This window comes from Schistocerca americana, chromosome 4 (assembly GCF_021461395.2).
Source record: "Schistocerca americana isolate TAMUIC-IGC-003095 chromosome 4, iqSchAmer2.1, whole genome shotgun sequence".
NCBI classification, from domain to species: domain Eukaryota; kingdom Metazoa; phylum Arthropoda; class Insecta; order Orthoptera; family Acrididae; genus Schistocerca; species Schistocerca americana.
The window spans coordinates 338311556-338339411 of NC_060122.1; the positions used below are offsets into that span (position 1 = coordinate 338311556).

At 44.2% G+C, this 27856-nt stretch overlaps 1 protein-coding gene across 1 annotated transcript in view; it reads right to left on the reverse strand.

The window, feature by feature from the left end:
• Positions 1–9875: 9875 nt before the first annotated feature.
• Positions 9876–27856, reverse strand: part of LOC124613113 (juvenile hormone acid O-methyltransferase-like) — a 133546-nt gene continuing 115565 nt past the window's right edge. Inside the window, exons 5-6 of the mRNA XM_047141725.1 lie at positions 21098–21273; positions 9876–10091 (exon numbers count right to left, since the gene is read on the reverse strand). Of these exons, the coding sequence (XP_046997681.1) occupies positions 10023–10091; positions 21098–21273 (245 nt within the window). The 3' untranslated portion in view covers positions 9876–10022. The remainder of the gene's footprint in view (positions 10092–21097; positions 21274–27856) is intronic.

Sequence of the window (27856 nt, forward strand, 5' to 3'; positions counted from 1 at the left end):
TGTAGTACTCCATGAGGACAACCAAATGTGTAAGCTGTAGCGCGTACTTCTCAAGCATTATTGAGAAAATCGCAAGATAATTTCGGCCGTCCAATGTATACCTGTGCGTGGCCGTTTTTACCTTGAAGCGGCGGCAGCCGAGTGGTTAGCGTTCAAGCCCCGTACTTGCTGGATTGCTCAATCGAGTCCCTTTGGTCAGTTTTTTTCCAACATAGCAATATTCTTTACTATTTGTATTACAATTGATATAATGGGAAGAATACGTGTAATCGTATGAACTTTACGATGTTATTTGGCAATCTACAAATTTTTATTATCACAAATAATATAATATTCGTAACTATCGATTAGCAAACGACCAAACACAAAATGATGCTGAAAATGTGTAGTTGTCCGTGATCTGAGAAATCCCTTATACTTGGAAGGGGCCCCAAACTACTTGTTGCCTGCAAGTTTTGACCGGCACAGACGGCTTTCGAAAGATGTACAATTAATCGTCGCTTTCTACAGGCAAGCTAAAAATTTGATTAAGCGTCTTCAGAATTGTTCTTATTTAATCGAAAGAGAACGAGAAACTACTTCTCATGAAGACGCTATTAAAATACACTCAATACTGCATGACCAATTATCAGCGCCGATATTTAAGATACTTCTGTGTTATGCATGGTTTGCTTCCAAATGATTGGCTGAAAGAGGGGTTTATGAAAATGTTAACGAGGTTTGTTTTTCCACGGAAAACCTCAAAAGACCTTGCGTATGCGGAAAAATAGCTTCACAAGCTGCGATATCGTCGCGAAAAAACAGTGACCCGTATATGTAGTAAGTTTCCTTTAATTTAAATCTATGGTCACAAACTTTTTACTAACTGATTACCGGTTTCGGTCTTTAATGACCATCATCAGATCTACAGCAAAAATGGGAAAAACATAAATACATTCGCACACTGTATACAGCTTAAGAACAATACATGGACCATAATGAAAAGTAGTACTGACAAAATTTACATTTGTGCGCTTTAAATATGAGGAGGGGTACCTGTTTCATAAAAACAAAGTCCTAATGTAGTGCACCCATAGTGGCATCGTCAAATGTTAAATTCAGAATCAGCACCAGCATCGTCAAATACATATACACTCCTGGAAATTGAAATAAGAACACCGTGAATTCATTGTCCCAGGAAGGGGAAACTTTATTGACACATTCCTGGGGTCAGATACATCACATGATCACACTGACAGAACCACAGGCACATAGACACAGGCAACAGAGCATGCACAATGTCGGCACTAGTACAGTGTATATCCACCTTTCGCAGCAATGCTGGCTGCTATTCTCCCATGGAGACGATCGTAGAGATGCTGGATGTAGTCCTGTGGAACGGCTTGCCATGCCATTTCCACCTGGCGCCTCAGTTGGACCAGCGTTCGTGCTGGACGTGCAGACCGCGTGAGACGACGCTTCATCCAGTCCCAAACATGCTCAATGGGGGACAGATCCGGAGATCTTGCTGGCCAGGGTAGTTGACGTACACCTTCTAGAGCACGTTGGGTGGGAAGGGATACATGCGGACGTGCATTGTCCTTTTGGAACAGCAAGTTCCCTTGCCGGTCTAGGAATGGTAGAACGATGGGTTCGATGACGGTTTGGATGTACCGTGCACTATTCAGTGTCCCCTCGACGCTCACCAGTGGTGTACGGCCAGTGTAGGAGATCGCTCCCCACACCATGATGCCGGGTGTTGGCCCTGTGTGCCTCGGTCGTATGCAGTCCTGATTGTGGCGCTCACCTGCATGGCGCCAAACACGCATACGACCATCATTGGCACCAAAGCAGAAGCGACTCTCATCGCTGAAGACGACACGTCTCCATTCGTCCCTCCATTCACGCCTGTCGCGACACCACTGGAGGCGGGCTGCACGACGTTGGGGCGTGAGCGGAAGACGGCCTAACGGTGTGCGGGACCGTAGCCCAGCTTCATGGAGACGGTTGCGAATGGTCCTCGCCGATACCCCAGGAGCAACAGTGTCCCTAATTTGCTGGGAAGTGGCGGTGCGGTCCCCTACGGCACTGCGTAGGATCCTACGGTCTTGGCGTGCATCCGTGCGTCGCTGCGGTCCGGTCCCAGGTCGACGGGCACGTGCACCTTCCGCCGACCACTGGCGACAACATCGATGTACTGTGGAGACCTCACGCCCCACGTGTTGAGCAATTCGGCGGTACGTTCACCCGGCCTCCCGCATGCCCACTATACGCCCTCGCTCAAAGTCCGTCAACTGCACATACGGTTCACGTCCACGCTGTCGCGGCATGCTACCAGTGTTAAAGACTGCGATGGAGCTCCGTATGCCACGGCAAACTGGCTGACACTGGCGGCGGCGGTGCACAAATGCTGCGCAGCTAGCGCCATTCGACGGCCAACACCGCGGTTCCTGGTGTGTCCGCTGTGCCGTGCGTGTGATCATTGCTTGTACAGCCCTCTCGCAGTGTCCGGAGCAAGTATGGTGGGTCTGACACACCGGTGTCAATGTGTTCTTTTTTCCATTTCCAGGAGTGTAAATAACATCACATGCACGAGTCATGTTGTCAGTACTACTTCTGTTTAAAACAAGCTGCCGTACAGTAGCCACAATATGTTTGTGTTGTAAGTTCACCAGATGTCGCTAATGTCGGCATACACTAGTGTATACAGTGTGCGCGTGTATTTATGTTTTTCCCATTTTTGTTGGAGATCTCATGATGGTCATTAAAGACCGAAACCGGTAATCTGCTAATAAAAAGTTTGTGACCATAGACGTAAATTAAAGGACACTTACGGAAAAATAGCATTTATTCAATGCAACTGGTGCCGTTTAACTTGATGTTTTCCATGGTGGTGGTGGTTAGTGTTTAACGTCCCGTCGACAACGAGGTCATTAGAGACGGAGCGCAAGCTCGGGTTAGGGAAGGATTGGGAAGGAAATCGGCCGTGCCCTTTCAAAGGAACTATCCCGGCATTTGCCTGAAACGATTTAGGGAAATCACGGAAAACCTAAATCAGGATGGCCGGAGACGGGATTGAACCGTCGTCCTCCCGATGTTTTCCATGTTTTTACGAAAAATACCATCGTGCAACTTGTACTCGTAATGTCGAAAGCGACGATTAATTGTACATCATTCGAAAGCCGTCTGTGCCGGTCAGAACTTGCAGGTAACAAGTAATTCCGGGCTTCTTCCAGGTATAATGGATTTCTCAACTTACTGACAAGCATACATTTTTAGTATCGCTTTATGTGTTTGGTCGTTTACTAGTCGATAGTTAGGAATATTATATTATTTGTGATAATAAAAATTTGTAGATTGCCAAATAACATTGTAAAGTTCATACGATTACACGTATTCTTCCCATTATATCAATTGTAATATAAATAGTAAAGAATATTGCTATGTTGAAAAAAAACTGACCAAAGGGACTCGATTGAGCAATCCAGCAAGTACGGGGCTTGAACGCTAACCACTCGGCTGCCGCCGCTTCAAGGTAAAAATGGCCACGCACAGGTATACATTGGACGGCCGAAATTATCTTGCGATTTTCTCAATAATGCCTGAGAAGTACGCGCTACAGCTTACACATTTGGTTGTCCTCATGGAATACTACAAGAGTACGAAGTTTGCACTAAATCCGCGTTCCAAACGTCGCGGCCTCCCCTTGTTAGTCTTCTCCCGCTGGGGTGCTACTGACAGAACGCTCATACAACAATGTGCAACTGTCAGAAAAATACTTCTTTGGGATGTTGTTCAACTCGCGCTCCACATTGCCTTGAATGTTGGTTGCGACGTCAGAGTGTTGACTACTGATCCCAAGTTCAGCATTTTGTTGTTTTGTGATAGGTTCGCATAGATCACATCATGTCTCGTCACCAGAGACGATTTTAACCAAAAAAGAATCGAGTCGCGGCATGTGCTCATATTGATTGCTTCTGTTCAGGAATCAAGGCATGCAAACTTAGCACTCATTTTCCTGTTCTTCAGAAATTCTGAAGGATGTATTAAACTCGTGATTTAAAGATTTTGCTCCATTGCTGTCTGTGACAACAACTTGGGACACTATGGCCGCACGCCCACGCGTGCTTACGACTGACTTGCCAAATGAACATCCGTTGATTACAGTTTTTAGTTCAAGCTGCTACCATAGTTACAGTACTGATGTCACTTGTATGTCAGGAACAAAAGCAGTTTTAGAAACCTTTGGACCGGCGGTACATAGATTCACAGTAAAGAGCGCATACTCTCTATGGCCGCAGTTAACACACTGTAATGCCACTGCAATTAGCCTGAAGAGACTCAGTTCGAATCCTGGTTGCGAAACAGGTTTCCCCGGGAAACGAGAGAGTATATTTTCCTATCACGGACCACGTCAATGTGTCGGGAAGACCCGAAGCCTCTTACACTTCCAGGTACAAATGAGTGCAAGCGTCGTGGTTGTACTAAAAGTAGGCTTAGCAATTTTCAATCATTTGTAAATCACGCTTACAATGATATTCGACACGTCTAGGTATTACAATTCAACAACAATAAAAATAGCGTAATTTTTGTATGTAGGCATTTACATACGTACAGGTCAAGTTTGACACGAACGGGGTAGGTAGTCGGCCATGGCCTTATAGTATGTACAATCCTGGCATATTGCTGACGTAATTTATAGAAGCCACGGGAAACCTGTATCACAATGGGCAGATGACGATTGGAATGAGGAGTCTGCGACCTACCGAATACACGGCCGACAACATCTTCCCATTCTATTCACCTCTAGTGCACAATACGTCTTTGTTATTTAATAATATAAAATCCTAGCGCTACATTATTCATTCATTTCTTCCTCCCAGTCACTGAACACATTACACACGACATGCACAAATTATTTCACAATGTAACACTACACGCACTATCAGTTGACTTCAAGACCATAATGATGATGTTTCGTTTCCATTCTGTGAACAGCTGCTTCTCACTTACTAGCCTAAAAACTGAGTCAGCATCCCTCTACAATAAGTGTGATGTTGAGCTCAGAAGAAGATAAGCTGTTAATGTTATACATTGCACAGTTTTGGGAGTAAAGTTTTTCAGGAAATAAACGTATGAGACAGTGTTATGTGAAATAATGGATTCATTATTGTTATTACGGTTATTATTATGTTCATACATTTTTTACTACACCCCTGATCTGTGTTATCTAAGTAATCCTCCGCCGTATACAATGTATTACGTAACATGTACTTTGTCTTTTTAAATAAGTTCGTTTCAGTGATCTTTTTAAACTCTGTGTAATTTACTGGATACTTTTATCCCTAGGTAGAAAATCCTATTTCTTCTTCATTCTTTCTTGGGAAATGTAAGTTTAGTCTAGACCTTGTTCCACGGTCATGGGCAGAGCAATCTGTGCAGTAATGTTACATTTGATGTACTCAGATTATCTAGTTCAAATCTGCAGTATTTTGAACAGACCTTAACTGTGTGTTCAAATATTTTCGGTTACCATTTTTGATAGCATTTCCCATAGATGAAAACCGTGTTCACATTTCGTGCATTTGTCTCCCAGTGCATATGAGCAGTATGTAACTGGAAGACACTGGCTGTTACACACTGATGAGGATACTCCCAGGGCACATCGTGCTGATGTAATTCAGTTTGCAATTATCTGAGTGTGTTTACACGACTTCAGCTGAGAATATGCATTCGTACAAATGTTGTATTTGTTACACTGTTTGTGGAAGTGCCATCTACATTTAACTTTAGTGTCATTTTCCCTCTTGAAACTGATATACGTAAGATTCGTTTTATTTAAGCTTAAAGTCACTTTGGTTGCATACCATCTGTAATCTTCCTTGAGAGTTTCATCCGCTTTCTTTCAAAGGACTTACCTTTTTTCGTAGTTATTTCAATATTGATGTTACCAGCAAAGCGAATACTCTTATTCCTAATGATTTTAGCTTACTTAGTAAAATATTATGGTCAGTAGCATCAAAAACTTTAGACACGTGACACACTCAACTTTGTCAAGACTGTCAAGTGTAACTTCTGTGATATTTTCTATGGCTGGTTCTTTACTTTTGCTACTCTGGAACCCAAACTATTATTCACTCAGAAGGTGAACTAAATAGTTACGCTGTTTTTCATAACTCGCTGTATTACTTTTGAGAATGATGGCAGCAGGCTTGCCCGTTTTAAATACTCTTTATGACAGATGCTCGTATGCTCTTTACGCATTGTTTCCGTACACACACTTATACTCAGTCTAAGCCTTTTATTTTTTAAGTTTTGTACAGTTTTGCTGGCGTCATGCTGTGGAGAAACATCATTGTATTTACTGCATAACTATTTGGAGGTGATACATTGGTTTTTGTGAATTTTAATTTCTCTGCAATTCTTGAAAAATAGTCATTCACATAGTTTACATCTTTTATTAGTATGTTGTTCTGATTTTGTTTGTTTGTCCCTATTTCTTTTTTAATGACCTCCGGCTTATTCGTCCATTGGATGGAGACGTTAGGCTTGGTAGAGGCTTTTACGGCCTTTAGGGGGTGTAAGGTAGCGAGTTCTCTCTCTCCTCCTCTTCTATCAACAAATCAAACACGACGCCACATTACATAAACACTCGTCACAGCCAAACATGCACACGGCTAAGACACATTCGTGGAATGCTGGACTGACGAAATTCATATTTCACTGTCCTGCCGTCACTCGTGGAAATAGGTCGCAATGCTTGAGTTCGTCTAAAGTCCATGCAACAAGTGTAACTCACTGAGCTGATTGTGGCCGCTAAACATATGGTTTCTGAGCTGTGGAGAGATAACGTCAGATAACGTGTCAGCAAATCAACCACTGTGTAGGTTTTAGTAACGCCCACATTCCTGTATCGGTCAACACTGAGACCAGTCTCTGAACTTCTTGTTCGGAGTGTTACCCACAACAAAACAGTTAAGTCCGGTACAGAGTACACGTTTTGGTAACGTAAGCCAAATTTTCCTTCCCTAAAATAACACCTCCCCTTCGACTGGTTTGATGCTTTTTCGGACCCTATTTTGATATGTCTGATCCACCGACTTCTTTCTTCATCTTGTGTATCTACTAGTTCTGCCAAATGCACATTGCCCATCAGTTTCATTTTCAACAACCTTTTGTGCCAATTTGTGTTTTGTTCCTCCGACTATCATTGAATTTGTACAGATTATAGTTCGTCTTTGTTGCTGTTGGCAGTCTGTTGTCACATTCTGTCCCAAACCACTGAATTTTTTAAATTCACTTTTCAGTTTTACCTTCAGTCTGGCATATAGTTTCATGCTTCTGATCTTGTACCAGTCGGGTCATTTATACATAAATGCAACATCGACATCCTCCAAAGCTATATTAGTCTGCTATGTTTTCTCAGTTGTTCCCCCCAGGGCGTGTGTGCCTCAGCAGATACACTGATCGATCAATAGCTTCTGCTGGCAAACGTTTTCTACATCGTTATTTCCTTGCCGATCGGTTTTAGTGGATCTTTATTTCATGCTTTATTTTTCAGTCTTACCTTCAACATCTCGTACCACCATGACGCACGTGCTGTGTTGATATGGTAAGAATTTTAATTCCCACAATCCATCTACAAATCGGCGCTATCTTCATGTCGCAGTCTGCGTTTGCTGGGTTTTTTGATTTTTAATTGTTGTCTGCGGTACTATGACACCGCTTATAAGTGTTACATTCATGTACTTCTGCTCATCAACTGTAAAAAACCGCCTTTCAGCGCCGGTAATGTAAAACTTTATTCTGCTACACGTCTCGCGTAACTGAATAAAATATGACAAAATTTCAAGGAGTGAGGTAGAGACGGTATTACTTACGCAGAAGCACCTAAATAAACTCTACTATGCTGTACCATTTTGTTTAGATAAACTTTTGAAAAATTAGTAGTTGTTCTTACCAGGTTCTTTTGAGCTTTTAATCAGACGATATGCCGAAGTTTTTTGTAAATCGGTACTTCCAAAGTGTAACATATAGTCACTGTAGAAGAGTTTAATCAACCTCTAAATATCCCTGCTGTAACTGTTTTTACGTAACAATATTTTTCTAAACAAAATAAATGTATTACCCATCACTTCACTTTCATCTGTAGACGTGCTGTTAATATACGTGGGTCGTTCAATAAGAAATGCCTCAAATTTTGTTCTCAGAACGTATTTATTGTTAAGAGTCAGACAACGCATAACATGTCTTGTCCACGTCCTGTTTTTCTTCATAGTCTCCATCACGTTCTACAGCCATACGCCAACGTTGTGGAAGAGCAAGTATTCCCTGCTGGTAAAAGCTCTTGTCCTGCAAGCGTAGCCATGTTTTCACTGCATGACTGATAAGCTCGTTATCTTCAAAAAGGGGGGTCCCCCTGGAGTGTTTTTAAGCGGCCCAAAGAGATGCAAGTCCGAGGGTGGCAGGTCTGGACTGTAGCGTCGATGAGGCAATAGGCAATGATGTCCAACCCAATTTCGCTATGTGTTTTGGGTTGTCAGACGTGCATGTGGGCGTTCATTATCGTGTTGGAGCAACATTTCCGCTGGATTCTTGTCTTCGATCGAACACGTCGGAAACGGTTTTTGAGTTTATTGAGAGTCTTCACGTATGCCTCTGAGCTGATGGTTACCCTCTTGGCATCACATCCACGAGAACGACGCCATCACAATCCCAGAAGACTGTCACCATGATTTTTGCGGCAGAGGGGGTTTTCTTGAATTCCTTCTTTTGTATTGGATGAGGATGATACCACTCCATGAACTGCGTTCTTGTTTCCGGCGCAAAGTGGTGCACCCAGCTTTCGTCCCCCGTAACGATCCGTGACAAAGTCCTCTCCGTCGGTCTCAAAACGCTGCAGATGAAATGACCTTCCTTTGAATCTTGTGGTCAGCTGTGAGCATTCGTGGAACCCATCGTAAGTACCTCTTAATATCCGAGAGTCTCCATCATTGTAGACGCACTTCCATTGTTGACCGACAACTGTAGAGCCAATTGTCGAGTTGTGATGCGCAGGTCTGGCATCGGCACAATTCAGCATATCTGGAGCACTGGCTGTGACGGGACATCCCGAGCATGGCTGATCATGGAGCTCTGTTTCTGCATTTCCAGAGGCTGTAACATTCTCTACCCATCGCCTAACTGTGATATCAACTGCAGCATCTCCATACACTGCACACAAACGTTTATTGATTTTCACCACGGTTTCTTTTCCTGAATGCAAGAATTAAATAACAGCACGTACGAAAAAATGTGTGTGAAATCTTATGGGACTTAACTGCTGAGGTCTTCAGTCCCTACGCTTACACACTACTTAACCTAAATTATCCTAAGGACAAACACACACACACACACACACACACACACACACACACACACACACACACCCATGCCCATGCCCATGCCCGAGGGAGGACTCGAACCTCCGCCGGGACTAGCCGTACAGTGCATGACTGCAGCGCTTTAGACCGCTCGGCTAGTCCCACGCGGCTACAGCACGCACGTAGAAGCTGTTTTGATGCTGTACTACGGCTCTGCCATCTGCCAGAACGGTTCGAAACTTCCACGGAGAATAGAATAAACATCAAATGTAAAGTAAAGCACCAACAAGGACGTTTGCCTATGTACATTAGTGGCTTTTTTAAAAAAAAAAAGGGGGGGGGCGTTACTTATTGAACGACCCTTGTAATTTCGGAAAAAGATTTCTACTGAAGTAGCTGATAGATTTTTTAAAGGTTACTTTGCAATAAACCAGTACTATATCGTCTGTGAAATGACTATCCTCATAAAAGTTCTTTACACAAAGATGTGCATAATTGAAGTGAAAAAATGTTATTTTGAAGGAAAAAAGACAGTTCAAAAGCAAATGAGCAGTTTTATTTCAGTTGCAATGTTCCGTATAATTTTTCGCTGCCGTAACGATTTACACCGATGACACAGTAGCCCAGCGCCGATGGGCGCCGTTGGGCGAGTGCAATCGCTGACTGGCGCCACGCAGTCGGCTAATGGCCAGCTGTGTGATTTGAATGCAGGTTGCTCGAGTAGGACGTCGCTCGACTCACACGGTGGACCTGAAACAATACAAAATACCGGAAATCAATTATTGTGCTAACCACACAAAAATAAACATTTCGTTTACTTATCGAGTGTGGCTCAAGCGGGAAAGTGTGTCAAACTTCAGGTTTTGGGACACGACGTCACCACAATTATGTACACTAGAAATAGAATTTGAAGAATTTTGTCAATATTATTTACAAGCTGAGATCGTCTTTCAAGAAAATTTTGTCACTAATGCGAATGCACGTGAGAGAGCTTCATTACTTTGGGCGTCTTACTACAATCAAGCCTTCTGCAGTACAGAACTTTCTCATTTCGTCTTCTAGTCTGCCGTAGATAATTTCAATGTTTAGCAGTCTACTGTGTTTCCTTGTATTACCGTTCATAACACTCACCGCAGTCTCTGACATCAACAACAAGGATCTGCCATTCTGGCCTGAGACAGGCATTGACGCTATAGTGCTACAACGATGAAAAATAATATTACGACGTCAAACCTTATTTTCATGCTATAAAGGAGAACTGGCGATATTAAAAATGTACTCATAATTTTATTATTTTAGTTTTTGTGCTCAGTGAATCAAAGACTTTCTAGTGCACGAAATAAACTAGCAGTTTTTGTACTAAGAAACTATATATGATTGTTAAGTGAGAACTGATTCTACGTAAGACATTTTGTCTGGGCAGATTTTGTTCGCGTACTGGTCGGTAGAGAAAAAAAGTTTCCGAATCGATGTATGTAATGTGAATGTATGAAGGCTATAAAAGATTAGATATATATGTGTGCGGACAATCAAATGGCTCTGAGCACTATAGGGCTTAACATCTGAGGTCATCAACCTCCTAGAACTTAGAACTAATTAAACCTAACTAACCTAAGGACATCACACACATCCATGTTCGAGGAAGGATTCGAACCTGCGACCGTAGCGATCGCGCGGTTCCGGACTGAAGCGCCTAGAACTCCGGCCGCCCTTGCGGACGATCACCCTATTGTATAAGAAAAGGTAAATATAAGATAATCAAAACAGATATCTCTACAGTATATCGTCTTGTGATTTCTAAAGACTGAAAATTGCGGTGTTTAATCTGAACCTGTCCTGAATAACAGCGAAGAACATTTATGTCATCATATGTTTCCTTCGTTTGACCACGACTGTGATTCACATGTTACTTTTTGTTACGCGACGTGTTGGGAATATTTTCATTATACCCCCAAAAGTGCACACAGCTTTAATCGAACCTGCATCTTTCGGAAACGATAACTCTTTATCAGTACAAGTAAGCGAATACCGTCTAAATCGCAACCGTGAACACAAAACTGTTTCCTGGACCTAATTTTTATAAATGTGTACCCGTGGTCTAGGGGTAGCGTCTTGGATTCATAATCAAAAACCTCTTCGGTCCCGAGTTCGATCCCCGCCACTGCCTAAATTTTAATAAATAATCAGCATTGGCGGCCGAAGACTTCCGGCATAAGAAGTCAGCCTCATTCTGCCAACAGCCTTGTCAAAGAGGGCGGAGGAGCGGATAGAGGTTCAGGGCACTCTCTTGTCCTAGGGGTGGGAAATTGCCCCTAAAGGCGGAAGAATCAGCAATGGTCAACGACATGAGGATGCAGAAGGCAATGGAAACCACTGCATTAAAGACACGTAACGTGTATCCACAGGACATGTGGCCTGTAATTGAAGAAGTGTCATGATGATCTCTCCATTGGCAAAAGATTCCGGAATAGTCCCCCATTCGGATCTCCGGGAGGGGACTGCCAAGGGGGAGGTTACCATGAGAAAAAGATTGAATAAGCAACGAAAGGATAACGTTCTACGAGTCGGGGCGTGGAATGTCAGAAGCTTGAACGTGGTAGGGAAACCAGAAAATCTGAAAAGGGAAATGCAAAGGCTCAATCTAGTTATAGTAGGGGTCAGTGAAGTGAAGTAGAAGGAAGACAAGGATTTCTGGTCAGATGAGTATCGGGTAATAGCAACAGCAGCAGAAAATGGTATAACAGGTGTAGGATTCGTTATGAATAGGAAGGTAGGGCAGAGGGTGTGTTACTGTGAACAGTTCAGTGATCGGGTTGTTCTAATCAGAATCGACACCAGACCAACACCGTCAACGATAGTTCAGGTATACATGCCGACGTCGCAAGCAGAAGATGTACAGATAGAGAAAGTGTATGAGGATATTGAAAAGGTAATGCAGTATGTAAAGGGGGACGAAAATCTAACAGTCATGGGCGACTGGGATGCAGTTGTAGGGGAAGGAGTAGAAGAAAAGGTTACAGGAGAATATGGGCTTGGGACTAGGAATGAAAGAGGAGAAAGACTAATTGAGTTCTGTAACAAGTTTCAGCTAGTAATAGCGAATACCCTGTTCAAGAATCACAAGAGGAGGAGGTATACTTGGAAAAGGCCGGGAGACACGGGAAGATTTCAATTATATTACATCATGGTCAGACAGAGATTCCGAGATCAGATACTGAACTGTAAGGCGTACCCAGGAGCAGTTATAGACTCAGATCACAATATAGTAGTGATGAAGAGTAGGCTGAAGTTCAAGACATTAGTCAGGAAGAATCAATACGCAAAGAAGTGGGATACGGAAGTACTAAAGAATGACGAGATACGTTTGAAGTTCTCTAACGCTATAGATACAGCAATAAGGAATAGCGCAGTAGGCAGTACAGTTGAAGAGTAATGGACATCTCTAAAAAGGGCCATCACAGAAGTTGGGAAGGAAAACATAGGTACAAAGAAGGTAGCTGCGAAGAAACCATGGGTAACAGAAGAAATACTTCAGTTGATTGATGAAAGGAGGAAGTACAAACATGTTCCGGGAAAATCAGGAATACAGAAATACAGGTCTCTGAGGAATGAAATAAATAGGAAGTGCAGGGAAGCTAAGACGAAATGACTGCAGGAAAAATGTGAAGACATCGAAAAAGATATTATTGTTGGAAGGACAGACTCAGCATACAGGAAAGTCAAAACAACCTTTGGTGACATTAAAAGCAACGGTGGTAACATTAAGAGTGCAACTGGAATTCCACTTTTAAATGCAGAGGACAGAACAGATAGGTGGAAAGAATACATTGAAAGCCTCTATGAGGGTGAAGGTTTGTCTGATGTGATAGAAGAAGAAACAGGAATCGATTTAGAAGAGATAGGGGACCCAGTATTAGAATCGGAATTTAAAAGAACTTTGGAAGACTTACGGTCAAATAAGGCAGAAGGGATAGATAACATTCCATCAGAATTTCTAAAATCATTGGGGGAAGTGGCAACAAAACGACTATTCACGTTGGTGTGTAGAATATATGAGTCTGGCGATATACCATCTGACTTTCGGAAAAGCATCATCCACACAATTCCGAAGACGGCAAGAGCTGACAAGTGCGAGAATTATCGCACAATCAGCTTAACAGCTCATGCATCGAAGCTGCTTACAAGAATAATATAGAGAAGAATGGAAAAGAAAATTGAGAATGCGCTAGGTGACGATCAGTTTGGCTTTAGGGAAAGTAAAGGGACGAGAGAGGCAATTCTGACGTTACGGCTAATAATGGAAGCAAGGCTAAATAAAAATCAAGACACTTTCATAGGATTTGTCGACCTGGAAAAAGCGTCCGACAATATAAAATGGTGCAAGCTGTTCGAGATTCTGAAAAAAGTAGGGGTAAGGTATAGGGAGATAGGGGTCATATACAATATGTACAACAACCAAGAGGGAATAATAAGAGTGGACGATCAAGAACGAAGTGCTCGTATTAGGAAGGGTGTAAGACAAGGCTGTAGCCTTTCGCCCCTACTCTTCAATCTGTACATCGAGGAAGCAATGATGGAAATAAAAGAAAGGTTCAGGAGTGGAATTTAAATACAAGGTGAAAGGATATCAATGATACGATTCGCTGATGACATTGCTATCCTGAGTGAAAGTGAAGAAGAATTAAATGATCTGCTGAACGGAATGAACAGTCTAATGAGTACACAGTACGGTTTGAGAGTAAATCGGAGAAAGACGAAGGTAATGAGAAGTAGCAGAAATGAGAACAGCGAGAAACTTAACATCAGGATTGATGGTCACGAAGTCAATGAAGTGAAGGAATTCTGCTACCTAGGCAGTAAAAAAACCATTGACGGACGGAGCAAGGAGGACATCAGAAGCAGACTCGCTATGGCAAAAAAGGCATTTCTGGCCAAGAGAAGTCTACTAATATCAAATACCGGCCTTAATTTGAGGAAGAAATTTCTGAGTATGTACGTCTGGAGTACAGCATTGTATGGTAGTGAAACATGGACTGGAGAAAACCGGAACAGAAGATGGTTAAAATAGCTCTGAGCACTATGCGACTTAACTTCTGAGGTCATCAGTCGCCTAGAACTTAGAACTAATTAAACCTAACTAACCTAAGGACATCACACACATCCATGCCCGAGGCAGGATTCGAACATGCGACCGTAGCGGTCGCTCGGTTCCAGACTGTAGCGCCTAGAACGCACGGCCACTTCGGCGGCGGAACAGAAGAGAATCGAAGCATTTGAGATGTGGTGCTATAGACTCTCGCGTCCGTCGGCCGTCGTAATTTAATATATATATTATTGTTATTATTATTTTTTTATTGTTGCCGACTTACGTGGTGGGCCTTAATAAAAATGATATTTAAGTTGAACAACGTAATAAACTTTTCATATTAAATTCCTCGGCTAGTCAGTTCACTTTAAAGCAAGAAATCTTTAGTTATTAATTAAAATTGCGGCCCACACACGCGTGAGAGTATTTTTCTTACCTCCGTTAACCATTGTATTGTAGTCAGAGTCCTGGCTCTGGGTCTCGGCTATGGTACTGAAAATAAGAATCTTAAAGCTAAGTATTTCTGCAACTTCGTGCGGCTGTGGAGAAAAATTAATATTATGCTAATAACGGGCGAGTTTTCCGCTTCCGCTAATTATTCATAAGTTAATATCGCCACGTAATGGCGTCGTTGGCTGCATCGGCCGCTGCGATTGTTGAGCTGTAAATTACTTGAACGCAGGTTAATTCAAGGAACGCGGACATGAAATCGGGATCACCTCTTACAAATTAAAAGTGCACAATAATATTTAATCGGTATATTATATGCTTAACTCATACAAATATGCTTATATTTGCCAGCACTCGCAAGATGTCCGTACGTACACACTCAAGACAAGAGAAGAAGTAATGAAGACGACTAAAAAATTAACAAAAGAATGTATCTTGTCACCTCTTTAGATCATTTTGTCACAAATTATGTCTTTGCATTTGAAACTTGGACAGAGAAATTATTATTTTACGGCTACATGAAAAAAAAAATCTCTTACAAATTAATAATGTCTTCTTTATAAATATTGTTTTTAAGTCTTTTCGTAATATGGCACTGGGGACGCTATAAGACGAATGTTGAAAATTAGGTGGACTGATAAGGTAAGGAATGAGGATGTTCTACGCAGAATTGGAGAGGAAAGGAATATGTGGAAAACACTGATCAGGAGAAGGGACAGGATGAAAGGACATCTGCTAAGACATGAGGGAATGACTTCCATGGTACTAGAGGGAGCTGTAGAGGGCAAAAACTGTAGAGCAAGACAGATTGGAATACGTCAAGCAAATAATTGAGGACGTAGGTTGCAAGTGCTACTCTGAGATGAAGAGGTTGGCACAGGAGAGGAATTCGTGGCGGGCCGCGTCAAACCAATTCAGTAGACTGATGACCAAAACAACAACAGACTTGAAAGCGAACAGCATTGCACCATCGCTGGCTCGCAACAACTGAAAGAAAAGAAAACAGGGACTAAACAATTTTAAATTTTAACGCCGTCAGCGTTGCGAAATCTGAACGACGTAAGTTAATTAAATATTAACAGGAAGAGAATTATTAAATTTTAAAGATTAAATCATAGCAAGAATTTAAAGCATTTTAGCATCATTACGTTTCTTTGCATTAGTACTTGAGTATCATTATCATATCTATTTAAATCACAGTGCGTAAATAAAGTTGCCAACTTGTATAATTATTATAGCAATTCAAAGCCGACGGACAACCGTGTTGTCTGGAAGCGACATGGTGGAGCATGGGGTCAGCACATCGCTTTCCAGGCGGACCTTTAAGCACCTGCTTCTCACGGCAGTATCTCCTTAACTGGCATCACAAGGCTGCTTGGACCTTGGTCCTGTTCTGTCGGCAAGAGGAAATGCCTGAAAATACTGGTGATAGAACCTGAGTCCTCTAGAAAGCAGTCAAACACGATGACCACTCAGCCGTGGAGGCGTAAAGCATTGTACAACGTGTCCCAGGACAAATGTTCAGTATTCAGCGATACGACAGGAATGATAATTCGAAACAAAAAATCTCTAGCAAACATGGCATGCCTTAAGACCTATGACCACTTCGTCTCCGGAACTATGAAACTAGTTTCTTCTACTGCAAGCTCCTTGCTGTCCACATTTTGAGAGGTGGTAGTATCGATCAAATCAAGAACAAAAAATATTCGTTGAACATGGACTCCACAGTGCATACAATAAGAGCGAACGCAATGCGGTGGCTGTTCTGCCTATCTGAGTAATTGCTACTAGTAACTTGCATAGCCGCCGATAATGAGTGCGTATACGACGTTACACTGACCTCTGTCTGTCATCTGGGCGCTTCACATTTTTGGTCAACATGCGTACTCCACATTTTTTTTTCCATTTCGACTATCAAGGAAACCTGGTAAGGTTAACTCCCTTTCGCATATATTTCTTTTTCCTGCTGCTTCTTTGATGCTATTTGTGTTTCTAAATTTTCGATTTCTAAGCTGGAGCTGCTTGTTAATTACTTCTCCAGGAATAACTGAAGGTCTGTTTTGTTAACCTATTGCTAGTCGTTCTACGCAAATGTCAAGAAATCATTACCCTACTATTATTTCCAGGAGTCTGTGCCTTTTGGATGAAAAATTACCTGAATTCTTGTGTTCTATTACCTGTTTCTCTAATTTATAATTCAATGCTATGTATGCACTTCGATAGACGTATTCTGTCTACAATATTGTGTTATGCGATTCTTTTCTTTTTGCCTCAGTGTTCTTACTGAAAATACACTACTTACCATTAAAGCTGCTAAACCAAGAAGAAATGCAGATGATAAACGGGTATTCATTGGACAAATATATTATACTAGAACTGACACGAGATTACATTTTCACGCAATTTGGGTGCATAGATCCTGAGAAATCAGTACCCAGAACAACCACCTCTGGCCGTAATAACGGCCTTGATACGCCTGGGCATTGAGTCAAACAGACCTTGGATGGCGTGTACAGGTACAGCTGCCCATGCAGCTTCAACACGATACCACAGTTCATCAAGAGTAGTCACTGGCGTATTGTGACGAGCCAGTTGCTCGGCCACCATTGACCAGACGTTTTCAATGGAGAATGTGCTGGCCAAGGCAGCAGTCGAACATTTTCTGTATCCAGAAAGGCCCGTACAGGACCTGCAACATGCGGTCGTGCATTATCCTGCTGAAATGCGGAGTTTCGCAGGGATCGAATGAAGAATAGAGCGAGGGGTCGTAACATATCTGAAATGTAACGTCCACTGTTCAATGTGCCGTCAATGCGAACAAGAGGTGACCGAGTCATGTAACCAATGCCACCCCGAGACGTGTAACCAATGGCACCCGATACCATCACGCCGCGTTATACGCCAGTATGGCGATGACGAATACACGCTTAAAATGTGGGTTCACCGCGATGTCGCCAAACACGGATGTGACCATCATGATGCTGTAAACAGAACCTGGGTTCATCCGAAAAAATGACGTTTTGCCATTCGTGCACCCAGGTTCGTCGTTGAGTACACCATCCCAGGCGCTCCTGTCTGTGATGTAGCGTCAAGGGTAACCGCAGCCATGGTCTCCGAGCAGATAGTCCATGCTGCTGCAAACGTCGTCGAACTGTTCGTGCAGATGGTGGTTGTCTGGCAAACGTCCCCATCTGTTGACTCAGGGATAGAGACGTGGTTTTGCGATCCGTTACAGCCATGCGGATAAGATGCCTGTCATCTCGACTGCTAGTGATAGGAAGCCGTTGGGATCCAACACGGCGTTCCGTATTACCCTCTTGAACCCACCGATTCCATATTCTGCTAACAGTCATTGGATCTCGACCAACGCGAGCAGCAATGTCACGATACGATAAACCGCAATCGCGATAGGCTACAATCCGACCTTTATCTAAGTCGGAAATGTGATGGTACGCACTCCTCCTCCTTACACGAGGCATCACAACAACGTTTCTCTAGGCAACGCCGGTCAACTGCTGTTTGTGTATGAGAATTCGGTTGGAAACGTTCCTCATGTCAGCACGTTGTAAGTGTCGCCACCGGCGCCAACCTTGTGTGAATGCTCTGAAAAGCTAATCATTTGCATATCACAGCATCATCTTCCTGTCGGTTAAATTTCGCGTCTGTAGCACGTCATCTTCGTGGTGTAGCAATTTTAATGGCCAGAAGTGTACTAGCTGACAAACACGGCATTGCGGGAGTATCCATTTTGCCAATTTTTGGACTAAATGATGCTGATGATGATTGGTTTGCGGGGCGCTCAACTGCGCAGTTATCAGCACCCGTACAGATTCCCCGTCTCTTCACTGTCCATTCTCGCCACTTCCCCAACAACACAAAGACCCAGTCCCCGGGTGGCGTTTTATATTAGAAATGTACAGTTCCTGTACGCTGGGGGCAGCTGCTTCACGTATCTACAGCGCTATTTCATAAACGCCTGTGGCAACGCCTCTCCATCGCTCTGTACTCGAAAGTGCTGCCAGGTGTCAGGCATTTCTGTAGCTGAACTCGATTGTAGGGCTGTCTTAAATGTAAAGAACAAATGAAAATTCCATACACGATGCAACATTTTTTCACGCTTCTGTTTTTATGACGCCATATCTCCTGAAGTATGATAGGTTGGTGGTTCTTACCCGATAGCGATTGTTGTCTGATAGTAGTTGTCTGCGAGTAGATGAAAACCGACAAACAAACGCGCGTGCGTTTATGTAGATTAGTTGTAATTTCAGACGCATATCCTATTTTTCGAATCTTCCCTCTAATTCTTTAAACTCTATTTCACCACCGTCTTTCATATAAATTTCGTTGCATTTCTTACGTCGAATAAAAATTTAGTTTTCATAGGAGAGGCTCTTAAACCTGCCCTATCGGATCTTTTTTCAAAACACAGACATTTTTTTGAAATTTAAATTGCAGAGCGCGGCCCCTCCCGCCGGTGGTTAGTCCTCCTTGGTGTGTGTGTGTGTGCGTGTGTGTGTGTGTGTGTGTGTGTGTGTGTGTGTGTGTGTGTGTGTGTTTCTTAGCATAAGTTAGTTAAAGTAGTGTGTATGTCTAGGGACCGATGACCTCAGCAGTTTGGTCCCTTAGGAATTCATACACATTTAAATCGTGGAGTGGAAAGTTTCACCTCATACTCGATATAAAAATGGTACCACTATATGAGACTGCAGTGGTTCTTACAAATTAAAATAAAAAATTCGTACAGAGTAAGAAAGCAGACCAAGGAAAGAAAACAACATTCATGCTACCAGTAGTTGATGGCAACTGAATGCGGTTAAGCATCAGCTGAGGAATCAAGGGAAAAGAACTGTGAACAGAAAATAACGCGTGCCCAAGTCCATCCTCTGTTTCTGTGGCAATTCTCGTAAACAACAAGCTGTTACTTCGTGTCCCGAACCAAGTATAAATTAACAAAGAGAGAAGGATGTGGCTAATGCGAGGCGTTGGTGCGGCTGGTGTGACTTGTGTGACATTTTTTTTTTAGTTTTAAACGTTAATTTCAAACAGACGTTACTTTGAGAGCAATATGATTCAAATGTTCGAATGTGTGTGAAATCTTATGGGACTTAACAGATAAGGTCATCAGTCCCTAAGCTTACACACTACTTAACGTAAACTATCCTAAGGACACATACACACACACACACCCATGTCCGAGGGAGCACCTCCGCCGGGACCAGCCGCACAGTCCATGACTGTAACGCCTTAGACCGCTCGGCTAATCCCACGCGGCAACAATATGATTACTCTATTTCTAAGACGAAGTTACTCTTTCGCTTACTTGAGTGTGGGAATTAGGTCAGCATTAGAAAATTATTTCAGAAATCAGCTGAAGAGAAATTTATTGTATCCACTTAGCAGTTAATACAATAAATACATGCAATTAACAGGCTATTAAAATATTAGGGTAAAACAGTTTGAAAGACCAAGTTCTGAGACATTTTCAGTAGCTGTAAGTTAAAAGTCAGTATAAATGGTACACACGAAATAATGGATTGCCAGCTTGCATCATCCTTGACTGTTTCTAGTGATAAAAAACCGTTTTTAAATACTGCCTATAATTAAAAAGTTACCAATTATTAAAAGTTACCAATTTTCGTTACAGGCTTTTTAACCAAGTTCCTTTCATAACACCTATCCTTACGTAAACAATGTTTCAGTTTCCACAGCTTATTTCTTGTCTGTTACTCAGGAGCACTACCTTCCTACATTCGGCACACACACACACACCACCACCACCACCACCACCACCACCACCACCACCATCACCACCAAGATCCGACAAGGCAATGTTAAACCACTATTGACGATTGCTTCATGGCAGTGAAGAAATCCTGAGCGTTCGTCGTGAAAGTTGTTTCTGGAGTATATGCCGGAGGAATAGAATTTTGGGCCAATCCTCAACTCATATTTTCAATCATAGTACAATTCTGCTATTCTCTCATGCATACTAGTTTTTGTGAGAGACTGGCTTTTGAATAACGCTAGGCAAGTGTTGAAGTATTCTTGTCAAGAGTGAGTTGAGATGGTATTCCACAAACACATATGAAGGACAGTGGTCGCGAAGTGGCATGGATTTAACGAGAACGTTGCGCACACAGACGATACGAGGAAAATAGAGTAAAATGCGAGCTTTTCGAATCATCGGAGATCACGACTGCAGAAGCCACCAAGCTCATACCTTGACTGCGTGGGCGAACATGGCGCTGTACGGGAAGGAGTAGACGGTGCCGCCCGGCAGAGTGTCAGCGCGTATCGTGCCGTTACTGTAGGCCTCTGCCACGCAGTCCTGTAAGAAGGCCTCCCGCTGCTGCTGCGGGATCCTGCCGACGAACGGGTTTATCGCAGTTATCGTGTCTGCAACACACAAAGTAATGCGATCTACAGACAGGATCAAGTACAGCGTGAATAATGTGCAATTGTTCACCATGAATATACTTGCAAGTGTGGAAAATATAGAAATTGTCATTTAGAGAAGTAACACGTACATCTGCATCTAAATGGTCATTCCGCGAATCACATTATGTGCCTGGCAGAGGGTTCATCGAACCACTTTCGCAATCATTCCATTATTCCACTCTCTTAACAGCGCGTGGAAAAAAACGAACAGAATTCTTATTTCCCTTGTTTTATTATGATAATCGTTTCTCCACATTGAAGGTCGGCGTCAACGAAATACTTTCGAATTCGGAGGAGACTGTTAGTGATTCAAATCTCGTGAGAAGATTGCTCCGCAATGAAAAACGCTTTTGTTTTAATGTTGTCCACCCAAATCCTATGTTATGTTGCTGACACTCTCTTCCCTATTTCGCGAGAATACAAAACGTCCTGCTCTTTCTACTTCCTTGATGTATTCCCTTAACCTTTTCCTGTAAGGATCCCACACCGTGCAGCAGTACTCCAAAAGAGGATGGACAAGTGTAGTATAGGCAGTATCTTCAGTAGATCTGTTGCGTGTGAGTGTCCTGTCAATTAAGACAAGTCTTTGGTTTGCCTACCCCACAACATTTTCTGTGTCTTCTTTCCAATTTCAGTTGTTCGTCATTGTAATTCCTAGGTATTTAGTTGAATTTACAGCCTTTAGATTTGACTGATTTATCATGTAACTGAAGTTTAGCGGATTACTCGTATGGATGACCCCACACTTTCGTCCGCAGCTCGTGGTGTAGTAACTAGCGTTGCCGCCCCTGGATCACGGGGTTGGTTGGTTTAAAGGGGCATGGGGAAGAGACCAAACCATGGTCATCGGTCCCTTGTTCCCAGTAGAACAATTACCTAAGGCAAAGAAGAAAACAAAGACGACGTACTGTACAATAACAGGAGAAAGGAAGAACCAGAACAAAGAAGGACAACAAATACTACAGTGGTCAAAACATGACAAGAAAACCACACCATCAGCTATCGAGCCGTCGGTGTAAACCACTTCAGAGCCCCGGAACACTTCAAGAATCAAGACGAAGTGACAGCAGAAAGCCGAAGAGTTAACAGAGTCCTTAGGGCTTCGGCCTACGTCTACACGGACGTGTACGTGAATGGACCTCGAGGAAAGATGGTCTAGGGAAGGACTCCAGACAGAAGCGATCGCACGCGAACCGCAGATCTTAGCCCTGACCTGGGCCGCCTATGCAGGAGGTGAACCGCCGTGGTTGGGGAAAGAAGACGGTAATTATTATGTCCAGGAGCGCTATGAATGTGTGCAACGTAACTGGCGAGTAGTTGTGCACATCTGATCTTCAATGCAGGGACTCCAGCCTCCACCAGTACGCTTGTTACCGGACTCGTCCTAAAAGCTCCTGTCGCTAGTCGAACTCCGCATTGGTGCAATGGGTCGAGCAGACGCAATGCTGAGAGCGCCGCCGAACCATAAATCACAATCCCATAGTCAAGACGGGAATGAACAAGGGCTCTGCAGTGCTGCATCAGCGTTGAGCGAGCTGCACGCCAGTTGGTGTTGCTCAAGCAGCGAAAGGCGTTGAGGTGCTGCCAACACTTCCGTTTAAGCTGACGAAGATGAGGAAGCCAAGTCAAACGAGCGTCGAAAATCAGACCTAAGAATCGATGTCTCCATTGCGGTGAGTGGATCCTAATTAAGGTACAGTGCTGGTTCCGGATGAACGGTACGACGCTGACGGATATGCATGAGACACGTCTTCATGGCGGAAAACTGGAAGCCATGCTCTACAGCCCATGACTACTGCTTGTGGATGGCCCCTGTAGGCGACGCTCAGCAACACCAGTAATGGGGCAGCAGTACGAAATGCAGAAGTTGTCTGCAAACATAAGGTGAGACGTAGGGCCCGACAGCTGCTGCTGCTGCACTGTTAATGGCCACTAAAAATAGAGACCCTCAATACAGAGCCTCCTGGACATCGATGGAACTATGGGAGGCACCAACTTCGACCCGGAAAGTATGGAGCGACATGACGTTTGGGATAAAACCTGGGAGCATGGCCTCGGCGACTCCACTCATACAATATGGCAAGGATATCATGTTGCTAGGTCGTGTCGTATGCTTTACTTAAATAAAAAAAGACGGCAACCAGGTGCTGGCGTCTGGAAAACGCTGTTCGGATATCAGACTCGAGGGAGACAAGATTATCAGTGATCGAGCGACCCTGCCGAGGAACCACCCTAGCATGGAGCCAGTAGGCCACGTGACTCCAGGACCCAGCCCAACCGCCGACACACCGTACGTTCCAGCAGCTTACAGAGAACGTTGGTGAAGCTGATGGGCCGATAGCTATCCACATCAAGCGGATTTTTACCGAGTTCTAGCACCAGGGTGATGGTCCTCTCCCGCCATTGTGATGGAAAGACCCCATCGCACCAGATCCAGTAGAAGATGACGAGGAGATATCGCGTGTTGTCAGACGAGAGATGTTTGATCATCTGGCTGTGGATCCGATCTGCCCCAGTAGCTGTGTCGGGGCAATGTGCAACGACGCTGAGGAGCTCCCCCTCTGTAAATGGAGCATTATAGGGTTCATTGTGACGTTCAGTGATCGAGAGTGCTTTCCTTTCCATCCGCTGTTTGAGTGTGCGAAATGCTGGAGGATAATTCTCTGAAGCGGAGGCTCGAGCGTAGTGCTCAGCAAAGAGCTCGGCAATTGTGTTTGCATCGGTTGATAACACGCCATTGATGTTAATGCCAGTAACACGTGTCGGGTTCTGGTACCCACAAACATGTCTGATCTTCGTCTAGACTTGAGAAGGTGACACATGGCACACAATGGTCGAGACGTACTTCTTCCAACACGTCTGTTTCCGTCTTTTTATACGCTGGCGAACGCGAGCACGGAGCCTCTTAAAGGTTATTAGGTGCTCTAGGGAAGGGTGCCGCTCTTAAATTGCCACAGCGACTTCCGGCGACCACCAAGGGCTGTCTTTCGCCGGGGGCACCCTAGACAGCGAGGGATCGCGTTTTCCGCCGCAGAAATTATCGTTGGTGTGACATGTTCAATCAACATCGATGGCACCACTTAGGGGAAATTCAACGGTGACAGTAGAGGTGAAGGCTACCCTGTCTGCCTTGTTTAAAGCCCATCTGGGTAGGTGTCCGTGGGTATGACATTGGGGGAGTGACAGCACGATGCGGAAGTGGTCACTACCACACAGGTCGTCATGTGCTCTCCAGTGGATAGATGGGAGAAGTCCTGGGCTCCAAATTGATAAATCAATGGCCGAGTAACTAACATGTGCCACACTGAAATGTGTGGCAGCCCCAGTATTTAAGAGGCAGAGGTCGAGTTGGTACAGTAAATTTTCGACGTCACTGCCATGGCCAGTAAGCATGGCACTACCCAACGTAGGGTTATGGGCTTTAAAATTGATTAATCATTTCAGCCAATACGTTCAGGGGTACCGCACCATCTGGAGATAGATATACGTCGCAGACCGTTATTTCCTGTGTCGTCCTTATCCTTACAGCCCCAGCTTCAAGGAAGTTGGGAGGCCTCACAGGTTCACTAAATACCGAGTTCAGGACAAATGCAAACTCCACCTGACACACTATTATATTCGCTACGGTTCTTGCAATATCCCCTGTAGCTTCAAGGAGGTGGGTTACACTTCAGGGTCGCCTGCTGCCACCGATCGAGTATTTGTATCCATTCCCATTGAGGATGAGGCATCAGTGAGATCCAGGTTCTCAGGGGACACTGAGATCTCCACCTCATCCACAAGTGCAGAATTGATAGGGAGTGATGGTGTTCGGACCATCAGAGGGTCCTTTTTCTTAGCAGACTTCTTTGCTTGCCCTCTTGCTTCTCTTTAGGGTCTTACTGGGAGGACTTCTCTGAAGTAGCTTCAGACACAGAGAAAGGCCATGAAGCAGCTTTTGGCTTCTTTAGCCACTAGCGAATGTTCGCTATCACATTGGGGGAGGGGGTTACAAGGGACCCCTTCCACGTGACAGGAGCCAGAGGATGCTGTTGCTTTTCAGGCTGGGGGAGGGGACAAATGTCCCATGCATTTGGGGAGCCTTGCTCCCGAAGTAGGTACACTGGGAGCAATAGAAGATTTTCCCCCTACCAGCAAGGGGGCAGATGTATTCTGGAGACCTGGAGGACCCACAGTTCGTGGCACAGAATGTTGTATGACTGGTACTTGTGATGACAATGGTGATGTAGCTGCAGCATATGTGGACATCAACCGAACAGGGTGTAACCATTCAAATTTACGTTTTGCCTATTGATAAGTCATCTGGTCCAGGGTCTTGTACTCTATTTTCCGCTCATTTTGGAGTAATGTGCAATCTGGCGAACAGGGGGAGTGCTGCTCTCCACAGTTGATACAATTGAGAGGCGCACATTCAGTATCTGGATGCAGTGGATGTCTGCAGTCTCGACATGTGGCGCTGGAAGTGCAGCAGGCAGACATGAGCCCAAATTTCCAGCGGTTAAAGCAGTGCATAGTGGGAGGGACGTATAGTTTAACGTCACAGCGGTAAACCATCACCTTGACCTTTCCGGGCAATGGATCACCCTCAAGGTCCAAGATGAGGGCACCAGTAGCAACCCTGTTGTCTTTGGGTTCCCTGTAAACGTGCAAGATGAAATGAGCACCCTGCCGTTCTAGATTGGCGCAGAATTCGTCAGATTGCAAGGAGAGGTCGCAATGGAAAATAATCTCCTGGACCACGTTGTGACTTTTGAGCAGAGTGACAGAAACGGAAAATCACCCAGCTGGTCACAAACGAGTAACGCTTAGGATTGGGCTGGGATGCTGTCTGAATCAAGAGTACACTGCTTCTCATCTTGGACAGCGCTGTCACTTCCCCAAACTTATCCTCAAGGTGTTCAACAAAAAACTGAGGCTTCATAGGTAGAATGGAGTCCCCATCCTTTCTGCTACAGACTAAATACTGAAGCGAATATCACACTCTTTCTGTAGCCCTACGTTCCTCCCATGGTGTAGCGAGGGAGGGAAGCGATTTAGGGTCATATCTGTCAGCATTGTACTCGATCTTGCCCTTCTTAAAGACTACTGGCGCAGTACAGTCACAACCAAGAAATGACAGTCCGCTTCATTGTGGGTCATCAGCCCTGATGCCACCCACTCCAATCAGGGGCTCTCCCAACAGGCATCACCCAGTCACAGCAAAGACTACCTGGTATGATGGCCGTTGCTTGGAGTTCTGATGCCCCAGGAAGACCGTCATCTACTGCTTGGTATACATCGGGAGTTTGCAGCTCAGGCATCAGCAGTGCGATCCCTGTGCTGTCAGGGGGCTACCACCAAATGGGTACATAAAGTCCCCACCGCAAGGGACTGGTACTGTGCTGGATATTGGGTGCAGATAAATCCAATACTGTCATGGAGGCGAAGAGGACAGGGGACAATAAAAGAAGATGACATACCCTGGAATGTGCTGGGTTGAGTTGTTTGGGAGAAGATACCAAACGGCGAGGTCATCAGTCTCATCGGATTAGGGAAGGATGGGGAAGGAAGTAGGCCGTGCCCTTTCAAAGGAACCATCCCAGCATTTGCCTGGAGCGATTTAGGGAAATCACGGAAAACCTGAATCAGAATGGCCAGACGCAGGATTGAACCGTCGGCCTCCCTGGAATGTGTGCTCGCCCAAATAGTTGAATTGCAGGTGGAGATGCGAAGCCATGACAAGAGGTTCAGGAGATCGGATCTAAGGGCACTATGGATAACACACACACACCACGTAAGGCGTCCTTCCCCATATGGCCCGCACTTCTGTAGAATTTGGGAAGTGGCAGGTCAAACCACAAAATGGGACCTGAACTTATACTGCCGAGAAGTGTGAGACACCTTTTAGTCGCCACTTACAACGGGCAGGGACACCTCAGGCCTGTTCTAGCTCCTGGACCCACAGGGGGAGTAGCGTCTTTCAGCTTTCCCCACAGGCCAGTCACGCTACGGGTCCCCTGCTGAATCCATAGATTATGAAACAATTCGTGAATATATATTGTAGTATTTTGTGCACAAAGGGCTGGACAGCCATCGTTTTGGTACAACAGCTTCCTCCTAGTCTGGAGGGGAACGTCTTTTAGGGTCTGTGGAAGATTGTTAGGAGGCTGTAATACTTGTGCGCGTTCTGCTAACAAAGGGCCTATGAACTGATGGTTCACTATTCCACACCACATGTTTACACTCAATGGACTGACGTTCCACCCGACGATGCCAACGGGGATTCTCAGCAGACCAATAGTGCATTTTTCGGCGGTTCACCTGGCCATGGCTTCATCACTGAACGAGATACATGATTGTTCTGGAATATTCTGTCTTAATACACATGTACAGAAGTTAATACGATTCTCATAATCGTCTCCATGCAGCTCTTGATAGACAGGGAAGTGGCAGAGCTGGAATCGATGTCTATGGAGAATGCGTATGACACTTGCCTGACTTGTGCGATTGCGCGGGAGCTAACACGCGTATCAACTGCAACAGCAGCAAAGATGTAAATTTT